Genomic DNA, 13,419 nt, shown 5'->3' on the forward strand with positions numbered 1-13,419 from the left:
CACCCTTTGCCTATTTATTCAGTGGCATGAGAAGCTCCAAGTGGCCAGTCTTAACTTCCAGTTCAGTGGTATCATTATTGTGTCTCCTGGTAGGAGCACTCCTCCTTTTGGAACTAAGACCTGTAGACCAGCAGAGCTTAAGGTTTCAAGGTCAAGAAGTAAACATTTTCCTAGAGGATCACTAGGGGTAATAGTGAGGAGTGCCTCTCCCATTTCCACCCCTTGATTCCTGGACCCATGAATCCTGGCTATGGAAGAAACAGTGCCATAGAGAACATGTGGATTCAGAGCATACTTAGTCTCCTAGAGAACACTACCCCAGCCCTGCAAGGTATTACTACCTAGTTGGCACTGTAATTGGGTCTTCACAAGGTCATTCCACCTCTATATGAACCCAGCTGCCTCTGGATGATGGGGAACATGCTAAGACGAGAGAATTCCATGAGCATGTGCCAATTCCAGCACTTTATTTGTTTTGAAGTGGGTTCCTTGATCAGAAGTAATGCTGTGTGGAATACCATGATAGTGGATAAGGCATTCCATAAGTCCATGGATGGTAGTTTTGGCAGAAGCATTGTGTGCACAGAAGGCAAACCCATATCTGGAGTATGTATCTATTCCAGTTAGAACAAATTGCTCCCCCTTCTGTGATTAAAGTGGTCCAATGTAATCAACCTGCCATCAGGTAGCAGGCCATCACCTCAGAGAATGGTGCTATATTGAGGACTGAGTGTGGGTCCCTACCACTGTGTCCACTTTGTTTATGAGCCCATTGGGCAATGGCAGAAAGTGGCTGGGGAAAGGGGATGACTTGTATCCACATGACGGGTCATTTTATTCACTTGATTATTAAAACCTTCCTCTGCTAGAGTCACCATCTGGTGTGCATTCATATGGGACACAAATATCTTCATGTTCTTTGCTCACTCAGAAAGGTCTATTGACATACCTTCTCCCCAGACCTCTTTGTCAACAATTTTCCAATTATGCTCCTTCCAAGTCCCTGACCATCCAGCCAAACCATTAGCAACAGCCCATGAGTCAGTATACAAACACACATTTGCCCTGTTCTCCTTCCAAGCAAAATGAACAACTAGGTTCACTGCTCAAAGCTCTGACCACTGGGAGGATTTCTATCACTACTGTCTTTCAAGGACATCCCAGAAAGGGGTTGTAGTGCTGCAGCTCTCCACTTCTGGGTGGTCCCTGCATATAGTGCAGAACCATCTGTAAACCAGGCCCAAGTTTTCTCTTCCTCAATCAATGACTGTAGCGAACTCCCCAAGAGGCCATAGTCTGGTCTAGGAAAGAGAAGGTAATGTGGTGGAAGTGGGGGCCATGGGCATTTGGACCACTGTGTCATGTAGCTCATTTGTACTTTCAGGACTTGCTTGAGCCCTGTCTCTTATATACCATTTCCATTTTATGATGGAGGGTTGCTGTGCATGCCCAACTTTATACTTGGTGGGACAGACAATACCCAGCTCATGATAGGCAGCTCAGGTCTCATGGTAACTTGGTGGCCCATGGTTAAGCATTCAGTCTCTACTAAGGCCCAGCAGTAGGCTCAAAGCTGTTTCTCAAAAGATCAGTAGTTATCTGCAGTGGATGGTAAAGCTTTACTCCAAAATCCTAAGGGTCTGCATTGTGATTCTCCTATAGGGGCCTGTTAAAGGCTCCAGACAGCATCTCTATTTGCCGTTGACACTTCCAGCACCATTAAATCTGCTGGATAATTTGGCCCAAGTGGCAGAGTAGCTTGCACAACAGCCTTGACTTGTCTCAGTGCATCCTCTTGTTCCAGTCCCCACTCAAAACTAGTAGCTTTTCTGGTCACTCAGTAAATGTGACAGAGCAGCACATTCAAAATGAGGAATGTCTTGTTTCCAAAATTCAAAGAGGCTAACTAGGCATTGTGCCTCTTTTTTGGTCATAGGAAGGGCCCGATGCAACAGTTTATCCTTTACCTTGGAAGGAAAATCTCAATATTCCCCACACCACTAGACACCTAGAAATTTCACTGAGGTGGAGGGGCTCTGTATTTTTGTTGGATTTGTCTTCTATTCCCTGACACACAAATGCCTTACCAACAAGTCTAGAGTAGTTGCTACTTCTTGTTTACTAGGTCCAATCAACTTTATACCATCAATATAATGGACCAGAGTCATGTCTTATGGGAGGAATAAATGATCAAGATCCCTGAGGACAGGATGTCAAATATAAGCCTGGAAAGTTGATATACCCTTGAGGTAGGACAGTGAAGGTATTCTGCTGGCCTTACCAGCTGAATACAAACTGTTTCTGGTGGTTCTTACTAACAGCTATTGAGAAAAAAGCATTTGCAAGATCAATAGCTGCATACCAGGTACCAGGTGATGTGTTGATTTACTCAAGCAATGATACCACATCTGGAACAGCAGCTGCAATTGGAGTCACCACCTGGTTAAGTTTATAATAATCCACTGTCATCCTCCACATCCCATCTGTTTTCTGCACAGGCCAAATAAGACAGATGAATGCAGATGTGGTGGGAATTGCCGCCCCTGCATCCTTCAAGTCCTTAACAGTGTCACTAATCTCTGCAATCCCTCTAGTAATCTGGTATTGCTTCTGATTCAGTATTTTGCTAGGTAGTGGCAATTCTAGTGGCTTCCACTTGGCCTTTCCTATTATAATATCCCTCACTCCATGAGTCATAGAACCAAAATGGAGATTCTGCCAGTTGCTGAATATGTCAATTTCAATTATGCATTCCAAAACTGGAGAAATAACCATAGAATAGGTCCAGGGGCCCCCTGGATCCACTGTGATATGGCCTTCAGCTAAAACTCCATTGAGCACCTGACCTCCATAAGCCTCTACTCTGACTGGTGGACCTGAATGACATTTTGAATTAGTGTCACTTCTGAGCCAGTGTCCAATAATACCTGAAATATCTGATCATTTCCTTTTCCCCAATGTACAGTCACCTTGGTAAAAGCCATAGGTCTCCTTGGGGAAGGCTGGGAGAAAGGTTAACAGTGTAAATTTTGGGCAGTGTAATAGGGTCCTTCCCCAAGGGTACCTGGCCCTCCCCTCATTCAAGGGGTTCTGAGTCTATAAACTATCTCAAGTCTGGGAATTGATTAAGGGGCTGTGACTCTCTGTTTTTATAATTCAGGTTAGACTTCTGTTCACTTGACCTGGAGTTCTTCTGCTTATACAGCTCAAGCAAGAATTTCGTAGACTGCCCATCTATTTTAATTCTAGGTACCCCATGATCTACTAGTCAGAGTCACAAGTTTATGTGAGTCAGATTATTTTGACTGCTTCTTTGAGTCTGCTGTCCATTATGGTGGCCATGCCCACCTTGTCTATGGTGATTAACTGTTGCCACATAGCTTCTGCCAACTAGGGATCCAATTATCCCCATTGTGCTTAAGGACCCCAGGTCAGTGACAGCAGTTCCCATAGCAATTTCTGACTTAAAGAGAAGAGTAACTACAGAGCTCTTCAGGGATGACACAACTAGTCTCACAAATTTATTTCTCAAAGTTATGGTAAAAGGTATGTCCTCTGGACATTCCTGTGCTGTATAAGCAGGTCTTCCATGATAAATCCACACTAACATTCCCATCTCTCTAAGCTTCCAAATCCCTTCATCTACATTACACAAGGGCAGTTCTGGCATTTTAACCCTAGGTAATGTTGGCCACATTTTGATCCATGTTTCAGCCAACCATCCAAACAAACTGTTAATACCCTTTCTACCTCCTAGAACTACAACATTGTATGCAGAATCTCTGCTTAGTGGGCTCATATCAATAAATTCAGTTTGATCCAAGTTTATCTTCTTTCCACCATTATCACACACCCTTAATATCCATTCCTACACATAGTCCTCTGACTTCTGTCTATATGGATTGGAAAACTCACACAGTTCTTTTGGAGTATAGCATACTTCCTCATGGGTTATAGTTTTTTACCTCAGTTTTTGGGGCCTGTTGGGACTCTAGTTACAGGTCTTAAAGAAAAGTTGAGTGGGTCATGAAAAGAAATAGAAGTGTCTTACAAGTCAATTACCTCAGGACGTTCTGTTGCAATTTCATCTGGTGAAACTCCAGACAGAGGAGTGAGGACTATTTCCTCATGGGGAGGTGGTTACAGGTTAAGCAGGTACTGAAGCGTAAATCTCTTTAGGTAGAAGTTGAATGGTGGATTTCTCTAGAGGCTGGAAAACTGTTTCCTTAAGGCAGGCTGGAGGTGGGGAAGCTTAAGGGCAGGCTGGAGAGTGGGTGGTTGTTTCCTCAGGGCAGGCTGAGGTAGGGCAGCCATTTCCTCAGGATGAGCCATTACAGGTCTATTTAGCAAAGCCTCAGCAGATTCCAGGGTTTCCAAGTCCCCATTGCCATCATCAAGCCGTATGTCCCCATCCCAAGTTTCAAGACTCCCTTCTTTTCCAATCAAAGCCCTTACTTTAACAGTAGATACCCTGCAAGGTTGAGATTTTCATTTACATTTTAAGTCTGCTACTCACACAATGAGGCTCGGTGTCTGATTTTCAGGGATCTCAAGTCTGCAACCACAGGAAATAAAATTTTATTTCAGAGCACACATGGAAACTTTTGCATCTTTCATAAGGCTCTTAAGTTGCAAGTGTGAAGCCTTCAGCTCATCCCTTTCCCTCATAACTGTATCCAGCATATCTAACAACAACCAGCTAACATCATTACACCTCTTAATTCCACAAAATTCCATTAAGGTGTCAAAATCACTCTCACCCAGAGCCTTGCCTCATATAAGTGTACAATTAGAATAAAATGGTAATATTTCACGTATCTTTATCACCAAGTCACCCCATGGACAGTCGCTGCCGTCTTGATTACTGGAAACAGAGTCATTATAGCCTCTGAGTCTAATCAGAGTAGAAAACCAATAGTAAAAACCCATTTTTATGATCATGGTGATGAATACACAACTATGTAATGATATTATGAGCCACTGATTATATACTATTAATGAACTGTATGTGCCATTCAAAATCTTCATATTGAAGATTTGTCAATAAAAATAGATATTTTAAATTATGCTAGTCCAAACAGCACAGTACTGGCATAAGGATAAACATATAGATCAATGGACTATAAGTAAGGTTCTAGAAATAAACCCTCACATTTGTGGTCAATTGATTTTGACAAGGGTATCAGTACAATTTAATGGGAGAAATAGTAGGGTTCTTTTTTTAATCAGTGGTGCTGGAACAACTGAATAGCTACATGCGAAAGAATGAAGGTGGATCCCTACCTTACATCTTACACAGAAATGAACTCAAAATGGATCAGATGCTAAAGGTAAGATTTAAAACTACAAAATTCTTTAAAAAGACCATGGGAGTGAATCTTTATACTCTTAGATTGGGCATGGTTTCTTCAACACAATACCAAGAGCTAAAGCAACTAAAGACAACAGTCTGACAGTTTTTCAAAAGGTTCAACATAGAGAAATCATATTCCACTCCTAGCTTACCTAAGAGAATTGGAAACATATGTCCATTTGAAAAATTGTACATGGATGTTCATAGGAGCCAAAAATGAAAGCAGCCTAAGTCCCATTAACTGACGAATGGATAAATAAAATGTGTTATGTTCAAATTTGACCAAAAAAAGAATGAAGTACTGTATATGTGCTACAACATGGATGAAACTCGAAAGCATTATATTACGTGAACGAAGAGAGATACAAAGCACCATATATTATATGATTCCATATAAATAAAACGTCTGAAATATGCGAATCTATACAAAGTTAATTAGTGGCTACCTAGGGTTGGTGGTGCCAGTGGGGAATAATGGGAAGTATCTGTTAAGGTGTGTGCAGTTTCCTTTTGGGATGATGAAAATGTACCAAAATTGATGTGGTGATTAATGGTCGCAAACCTCTGTGACTATATTAAAAACCACTGGATTGTACACTTTAAATTGGTGTATTGTGTGATATGTGAATCATATTTCAATTACGCTATTAAGAAAAAAGAAACCTATTTTTAAGATTCTGTTTTTCAACAACCACTTTCAGTACCAACCTGTATTAGTCAGATATGACATATGTAATATGTCATATCTGTAAATATGGATTTATAAAGGCATCTTACACAACTGTGTGAATGCAGGAGTTTAAAATACGCAGGGCAGGCTGTGAAGCTGACAACTCCAATGAAGTGTCTCGATGAACTCCACAGGAGAGGCTCATTGGCTAAAGGAACAGTGAAAATTCTCTTTTCTTCCTTAAAAGTCTTCAACTGATTGCCTCAACCCCATTTGATTGGATTATCTCATTGCAGGAGACCTGCCCTTAGTTGATCATAGATGTAATCAGCTGCAGTTGCAATTCAACTGATGATTTAATAAACCAGCCTTCTGGTTTATCAACCAGCCATGAAATATCCTTGCAGGAATGGTTAGGCCACTGCTTGCCTGACCAGACAACTGGGCATCATTACCTGGCCAAGTTGGCACCAGAGCCTAACCAACACACCATGTGATAATCCCACTTTGAATTAAAAGTACTTATGGCCACACTGATTTTTATAGCTGCATTATCCACAACAGCCAAAAGGTGGAAGCAAGTGTCCACGAACAGATGAATGGCTGAACAGAATGGGGTACGTACATACAATGGAATATTATTTGCTATAAAAAAGAATGAAGTTCTGATACATGCTATCACATAAATGAATCTTGAAGACATTACATCGAATGAAATAAGCCAGACACAAAAGGACAGACAGTGTATGATTCAGTTATAGGAAATACTTAGAATATATAAATTCATAGAGACTCAAAGAAGATTACAAGGTACCAGGGGCAGGTATGGGGTTGGGGAATAGGAAGTTAATGCTTGGTGGGTACAATGTTTCTGTTTGGGGGTGATGGAAAAACTTTGGTAATGGATGGTGGTGATGATAGCACGATATTGCAACTAAATAACACCACTGAACTGTATTCTTGAAAGTGATTAAAATAGAAAATGTTATGTTTGTGTGTGTGTGTGTGTGTGTGTGTGTGTATATATATAACTACAATAAAACTTTTAAAAAAGATTCAATGAGTTGATGTTTATAAAGTGCTTTCCTAGAGTTCTATGTAAGTGTGTTAAGTAAATCAAATAGCAGGAAGGTACTTGGAGAGAGGGCTGGGGGAATACCAAGGGTGATCTCTGCCAAACATCCTTCCCAGTCTACCAAGGGCAATGAGATAAGGAGCCCTCCAAGGGTGGAGAGATGAGTTAAAGGCAGAAATTGCTACAGCAAGTATACAAATAGCTGAAGTGCAAGCCGCAAAGTTACATTGGAACCTGGGGTAATCACGGGCTGTGGAGCCAGCCAGGCTCCTGTTCTAGGGCAAGGATGCATTATAATAGCTGTGAAATATGTGCAAAATATGGAAAATCCAAAAGAAAGTAAATTCAAATTCTCTTTTTGTAGTTAGCTCACAAAATGACTGGGAGGGAACTCTGTGAATCTAGGTTTCTTACCAATGATTGGCCCTTCACATAGTTCATCCTCCAAACTCACACACATTTGAGAAGGAAAGGCATTAAAAATAATTAAAATTATGTAATTTTTGAAATATTTGTTTTAGGCTGGTAATTTTTATTATTACTGTACTGATCGACTTGTAAATAGTTCTGTTGAAACTACACTCAAAAATGTTTTCAAATAAATAAATTATATCTTATAGTAAAGCAAATTAAAAAAATTCTGCATAATTATTTCTGCTACATGTTCACATACTTTTAATCAATGTCTTGATCATACTTCTTTTTTATTTATTTATTTATTTATTTTTATTCCATATGTTCTACTCATCTGTTGATATGGTAGATAAAAGGAGCATCAGACACAGGTTTTCACAATCACAGAGTCACATTGTGAAAGCTATATCATTGTTCAATCATCCTCAAGAAACATGGCTACTGGAACACAGCTCTACAATTTCAGGCAGTTCTCTCCAGCCTCTCCATTACATCTTGAATAACAAGGTGATATCTACTTAATGCATAAGAATAACCTCCAGGACAACCTCTCAACTCTGTTTGGAATCTCTCAGCCGTTGACACTTAGTCTCATTTCACTCTTCCCCCTTTTGGTCAAGAAGGTTTTCTCAATCCCTTGATGCTGAGTTTCAGCTCATTCTAGGATTTTTCTCAATCCCTTGATGCTGAGTCTCAGCCCGTTCTAAGATTTCTGTCCCACGTTGCCAGAAAGGTCCACACCCCTGGGAGTCATGTCCCACATAGACAGAGGGAGGGTGGTGAGATTGCTTGTGTTGGCTGGAGAGAGAGGCCACATCTGATCAACAAAAGAGGCTCTCTTGGCGGTGACTCTTAGGCCTAAATTTTAAGTAGACTTGACCTATCCTTTGTGGGGTTAAGTTTCATATGAACAAACCCCAAGGCTGGGGGCTCAGCCTATAGCTTTGGTTGTCCACACTGCTTGTGAGAATTTGATCATACTTCTAATCCTTATGTCACTGATGTTTTTCTGAAGAATAGACTTTTTTCAATATGATTTTATTATTTTTAATTTTTCCATAATATTGTCTATAGTCTTCTTCAGAGTGTTTTTCATACTTTATCAACGATACTGATACTTCCTATTGATTTTAATTGGTAAATAAGAAAATTTTAAATTGAGAACTTTCAATTTAAAAAACTCTCTACAAATGCTCAGAGAAAGTTGTTCGAAATGGGGGATAGTCTCAACTCTATTTTTTTCTATTAAAATGTTTAAATATTTTAACTCATATATTTTTAAAGGTGCTGTCTTTGGCCTTCCATCCAGAACACCTTTCGTCAACATCTATCTTTGTAAGACAAAACTTGTTAAATAAGCTATCTCTATTTATGACTCTTAAATATTTCACCAAATTTACATGCTGCAAGGTCACAGACCTCCTTATTTCTTTCCAATCTGATATAGCAACTAAATTTATGCAATTAAAAAAATAGTAGCTCCAGCAAATGATTTTTCCCACAAATTGAAATATTCCAAATTACACCTATGCAATTTCAAAATTATGTATTGCATAGCATTGGAGCTCTCTTCATTTATTTTGTTCAATCTCCTTTCAAATTCTTACTCTTTGCAAATTTCTTTTCATCAATAATATTAACTTACTGATACCTCAAAAGTTACAGTTTTTGGTGTTTCATTCATTGTAAACTTTGGCAAAAGATTTACAAATGACTTTGAATAAAATGCATCCAAAGTTTAGAAGACATGTCAAAATCAAAGTTCAATACCATTGTAGGACACTTCAGAGTAATTAGAAAGCAATTCTTCAATACCCCAAACACTTTTAAAATTCAATTGACAATGGACAATAACGAAAGAAAAGCATATACTGATATATAGGTACATGTTTTCTTTTATTCAGATCTGTGTGGTCAAAAAAAAGGTATAGATCCATTACCCTTTGTATATAAAAAAAACATTTGGAATTTGGACAATAGCTTTTTTTCCCTAAACGATAGACTATCACAGTATTTTTATGCATTAATGAATGATTTATTGTGACCCACAACCTATTCCAAGGACATTTCTGCACTGTAGTTTTTTTAATTGAGAAAAAAATATTGTTTGTATATAATACTGTGTTGTGCTTTGTCTATATTTTAATCCATTTTATCTCCACAAAAATAGCTAATTTTCAATGTTGAGATTTTTAACTGAATTTGCAATAGCATTTAAATAATGTTAGTTGTTTCATGGAAAAAATGAACCTCCAAAATCTTTACTTTGAATTCATGAACTGGGTAAAGAAAACCCTACCATTATGAAAATAACCTATCTGATTTTCTACTTGAAATGTCTGATGACAATGATATAAATTTGGCATTATTTGAAAGTTTCCGAGGTTGTTCTGCAAATGGCCGTAGCTTCAGATTTTTTTTTTTTTTTCCTTTTGCATGGGCAAGCACGGGAATCAAACCCAGGTCTCTGGCATGGCAGGTGAGAACTCTGTCTGCTGAGCCACCATGGCCCACCCCATAGCTTCATGCTTTTTATGTTCAAAAGCTTCATGCTTTTGAACATAAAACTTAGTTAATTTGGCACATTGGCCATTTGATCTATTTAAATGAAAATTTATGAAAAACATCTTTGGCAAAAGTTATTTTTAGGCAATATACTTTTAAAATAAATGCTGCTTTTGAGTATATGCTGATGCTTTTTAGTGTATTTATGTCTTCTGGTTTTCATGCACTATCAAACAGCCCCCATGGCGGACACTAAATGTCCACCAAGCATCTTATGTAAGTTATATATTCATCATTAACTTTCTCGGAAAATAGAAATTCAGCACTTAGTTTTTCACTATGCAGACACTTTTTCTTTTTTGCCTCATTGCTAATAAAGGGTTTATTTGCAAAATAAAGTGTTACCAAACAACAAAATAAATAAGTGGTTGTAGATCTGCACCACACAATAAATTATCAAACCCTTATAACAAGAACATTTCTTGCCACCTACCATAATTTGTCAAACCCCAACCAAATCCATTCCTGCCAATCCTAAAGAATACCTAGGGCATAATATAAGATTCTACAAAGGTCCCATAGACTCGGGTAACTTTCCAGAAACCTATAAACTTCAGATGGGTCCCTCTGTACGTTAAGCCCTGAAATGCAGAGGGGCCAGCCTCCCCAGAACATCAATTAGCTCCAATTCCCCATCCCATATTATCGACAGCCCCTTCCAACATAAAAACGTTAAAATGGGCATAGCCCAAATACCCCTAAAGAGTGGGAGAAAGATCAAACGTGATGGAGGAGTTATACAGAGAAGGTAGGGTTTAAAAAACGAGTATGATTGCTGAATCATTATACTGATATTTCTCTGAGTCTCCAGTGTCTTAGAGCAGCTGGAAGTAAAAACCTAAAATTGTGGAATTGTAATCCACACCATCACTCTGAAATCTGTTCTACAACTAATTGCTGTGATTTACTTTGAAATTTATTGAAATTTTTTGTATATATGTTATTTTTCACACACACACACACACACAAATATTTCTTCTAGCCTCCAGTGTTTTGGAGCAGCTAGAAGGAAAAATCTGAAATAGTGAAACGGTGACCCTAACAAACTCTGAAATCTGTTCTATATCTACTTGTTGAAGTGTACTTTGAAAATCATTGCTTTTTCTTTCTTTTGTTTGTATATATGCTATACTTAACAATAAAAAATGTTTTAAAATAAATAAATAATTAAAAAAAAATTCCAATTACCCTCTACAAGGTTCAATGGTGGGATTACTTGGCTTCTCTTTTCCTGTTCATATTTCATAATTTCCCACATTTCTCACTGACCCTACTGACTGGTGGCCAGATGGCTTTGTGCATTTCACAGGTTATGGTATCAGGCCATGGCAAGACTGGCTGGTTTGCCAAGGAGCAGGCAGGGGCAGCATTATCAACCCCCCTACACACCAGTACTGGAGACCAAAGGAGATGGATGCCCCTAGCTATTTCAATCCTAGCACACTTCAGCTTATGAGCAAGCAAATGCAAAAGTCATTGAAAGGGGGCCAGGGACTTTTGTCAGAAAAGGCCAGGAAAAGAAAAGAGGGATAGGTTATTACCAGTGACCATTCAGATTTTAACCACATGATGAAAGTAAGAATTCTGTGTACAGAATGTGGTAGATATTAAAAGTGTAAAGTGGAAGGCTATCAAACCCATTTCAGGTAACTTTAACACAACTATTTGATAACATAATTTAAAAAACAGCACAATTGCTAATTGCATGAGACTATGGGAAAAAAGTTAAAAGCCAGAACTATCCCCAGGCAAATCAAGATATGCAGCCAGTTCATACTCCAACTGGCAAGGTGGGAAAGAAGAATACATTCTAGGGGCTCTGCTTGCTGATTGTGTGTAGAAAAGATATAATGCACAGACTTCCCCTGTCCCCCTCCAAAAGAAAGTTAGTGTGGCAGGACAGAAAGAAGCCTCCTTCTTCTCTGAGCTGCCATTTTCCTCAACTTCTTCAGCATGGTAACTGATTTAAGGAAGAGCTGGGGCTGGGGGTACTGAGGAGATGCTCTCCTGGAGATGGTAGGAGTGAGAGGAATTCCCATCCCTGCTATAATGGGGCTTTTCTTTTAGCTTCCTCGTTGCCTTCCTTAATGGAATTGATGTGTGCTGTGGCAATAAACAGTGGTAAGGAACTTTTTATTTTTTGATCAATGGTGATGGTCTTTGTTTCTAAACTCATAGAATTGGAAGTGGAATATATAGACTAATCCACAGGTTATCACGCTTTGTCTTTGGAACAACAACAGGAGGTTTCATAAGGTTGGTTAGCCCAGGAGTTGGGAGATGAGTAAACTTGGTGAAGGAAGAGTTCTTGAAGGGGGTTATGCCATAATGTAAGTGTCCTGAGTCCAGCAACTCTTCTAGATGCTTTTACAAGACTAATTAGTAACATTATTTGTGGGAAAGAACAAGGCTTCAATCTTTCTTGTCTCCTACTGCCTCTCGCCTTCTGTTTCAGGATGGACCCACAGTATCAGAACTTCTCCCATTCTCAGGCAGGTCCTGGCCACTTACCCTTCCTCCTCTCCCAGCCCCAACTTCTGTAGACCTCTGGGGTACACACAATGGATGGGGTTTTTCTCTTCCATATACAGGGCAATGTGGTGCACATTTATAAATCAAAACAGACAACTTGGCATCCTGTGCAAAACTTTCCTTTAATCATTCTTCTCTCCTTAATGGATCCAAAAAGTGGGCGATTTAAGCCCAGTTACAGCAAGAACAGCTGGGGTCAAAGACCAGACCTTGTTGACAAGCCTCCTGATAGGTGTACCCATTCACGCAGTTGTAGAAGATGTTCTTGTTGGTGGGGCTGGGATAGAGACCACTGGACTTCCCTGCACAGAATCCGCTAGAGCTGCCACCTCCACTGCTGCTACCTCCACTGCTGCTACCACTTCCACTGCTGCTGCCACTTCCGCTGTCGCTGCCACCCCCAGGAGCAGCAGTGACAATGGGGGCCACGCTGGTGCCGAGGGTAGAAGTGGGCACTCTGCAACCTGAAAAGAGAAAGGAAAGAGGCTCTATAAGTTCTGGAACAGACTTCTTTCCCTAGAGGACTGTCATGTCTGTAGGGTCATCGTGGGTTCTTCCCAGCCAAGGGCATATCCTGCTTGAACTAATGGTTAAATGCTCTGGGCTTGAATCAAGGATTCAAGTTCACAGCCCAGCTCTGCCACGAGCTATGTGACCATGGACAAGACATTAACTTCTCTGAGCCTCACTTTCCTTACCTGTATGGTGAGTAATAATAACTCTTAGAATTAGTATGAAAATTATATGAGATAATGCATATAAGGCATTTTCCAGTGTGCTTGGTAATATGCATAGTATATATACATAGTA

The 13,419-nt window shown here is 39.5% G+C and overlaps 1 protein-coding gene across 2 annotated transcripts in view; it reads right to left on the bottom strand.

Annotated features, from left to right (window-relative positions):
- Positions 1-12,718: 12,718 nt before the first annotated feature.
- Positions 12,719-13,419, bottom strand: part of LOC143649873 (acidic mammalian chitinase-like) — a 51,844-nt gene continuing 51,143 nt past the window's right edge. For both annotated transcript variants that reach the window (XM_077119934.1, XM_077119933.1), the window contains exon 11: positions 12,719-13,073. In XM_077119934.1, coding sequence (XP_076976049.1) covers positions 12,775-13,073 — 299 coding nt within the window. In that variant the 3' untranslated portion in view covers positions 12,719-12,774. The remainder of the gene's footprint in view (positions 13,074-13,419) is intronic.

The sequence above is a fragment of the Tamandua tetradactyla genome, chromosome 11 (assembly GCF_023851605.1).
Source record: "Tamandua tetradactyla isolate mTamTet1 chromosome 11, mTamTet1.pri, whole genome shotgun sequence".
Classification (NCBI taxonomy): domain Eukaryota; kingdom Metazoa; phylum Chordata; class Mammalia; order Pilosa; family Myrmecophagidae; genus Tamandua; species Tamandua tetradactyla.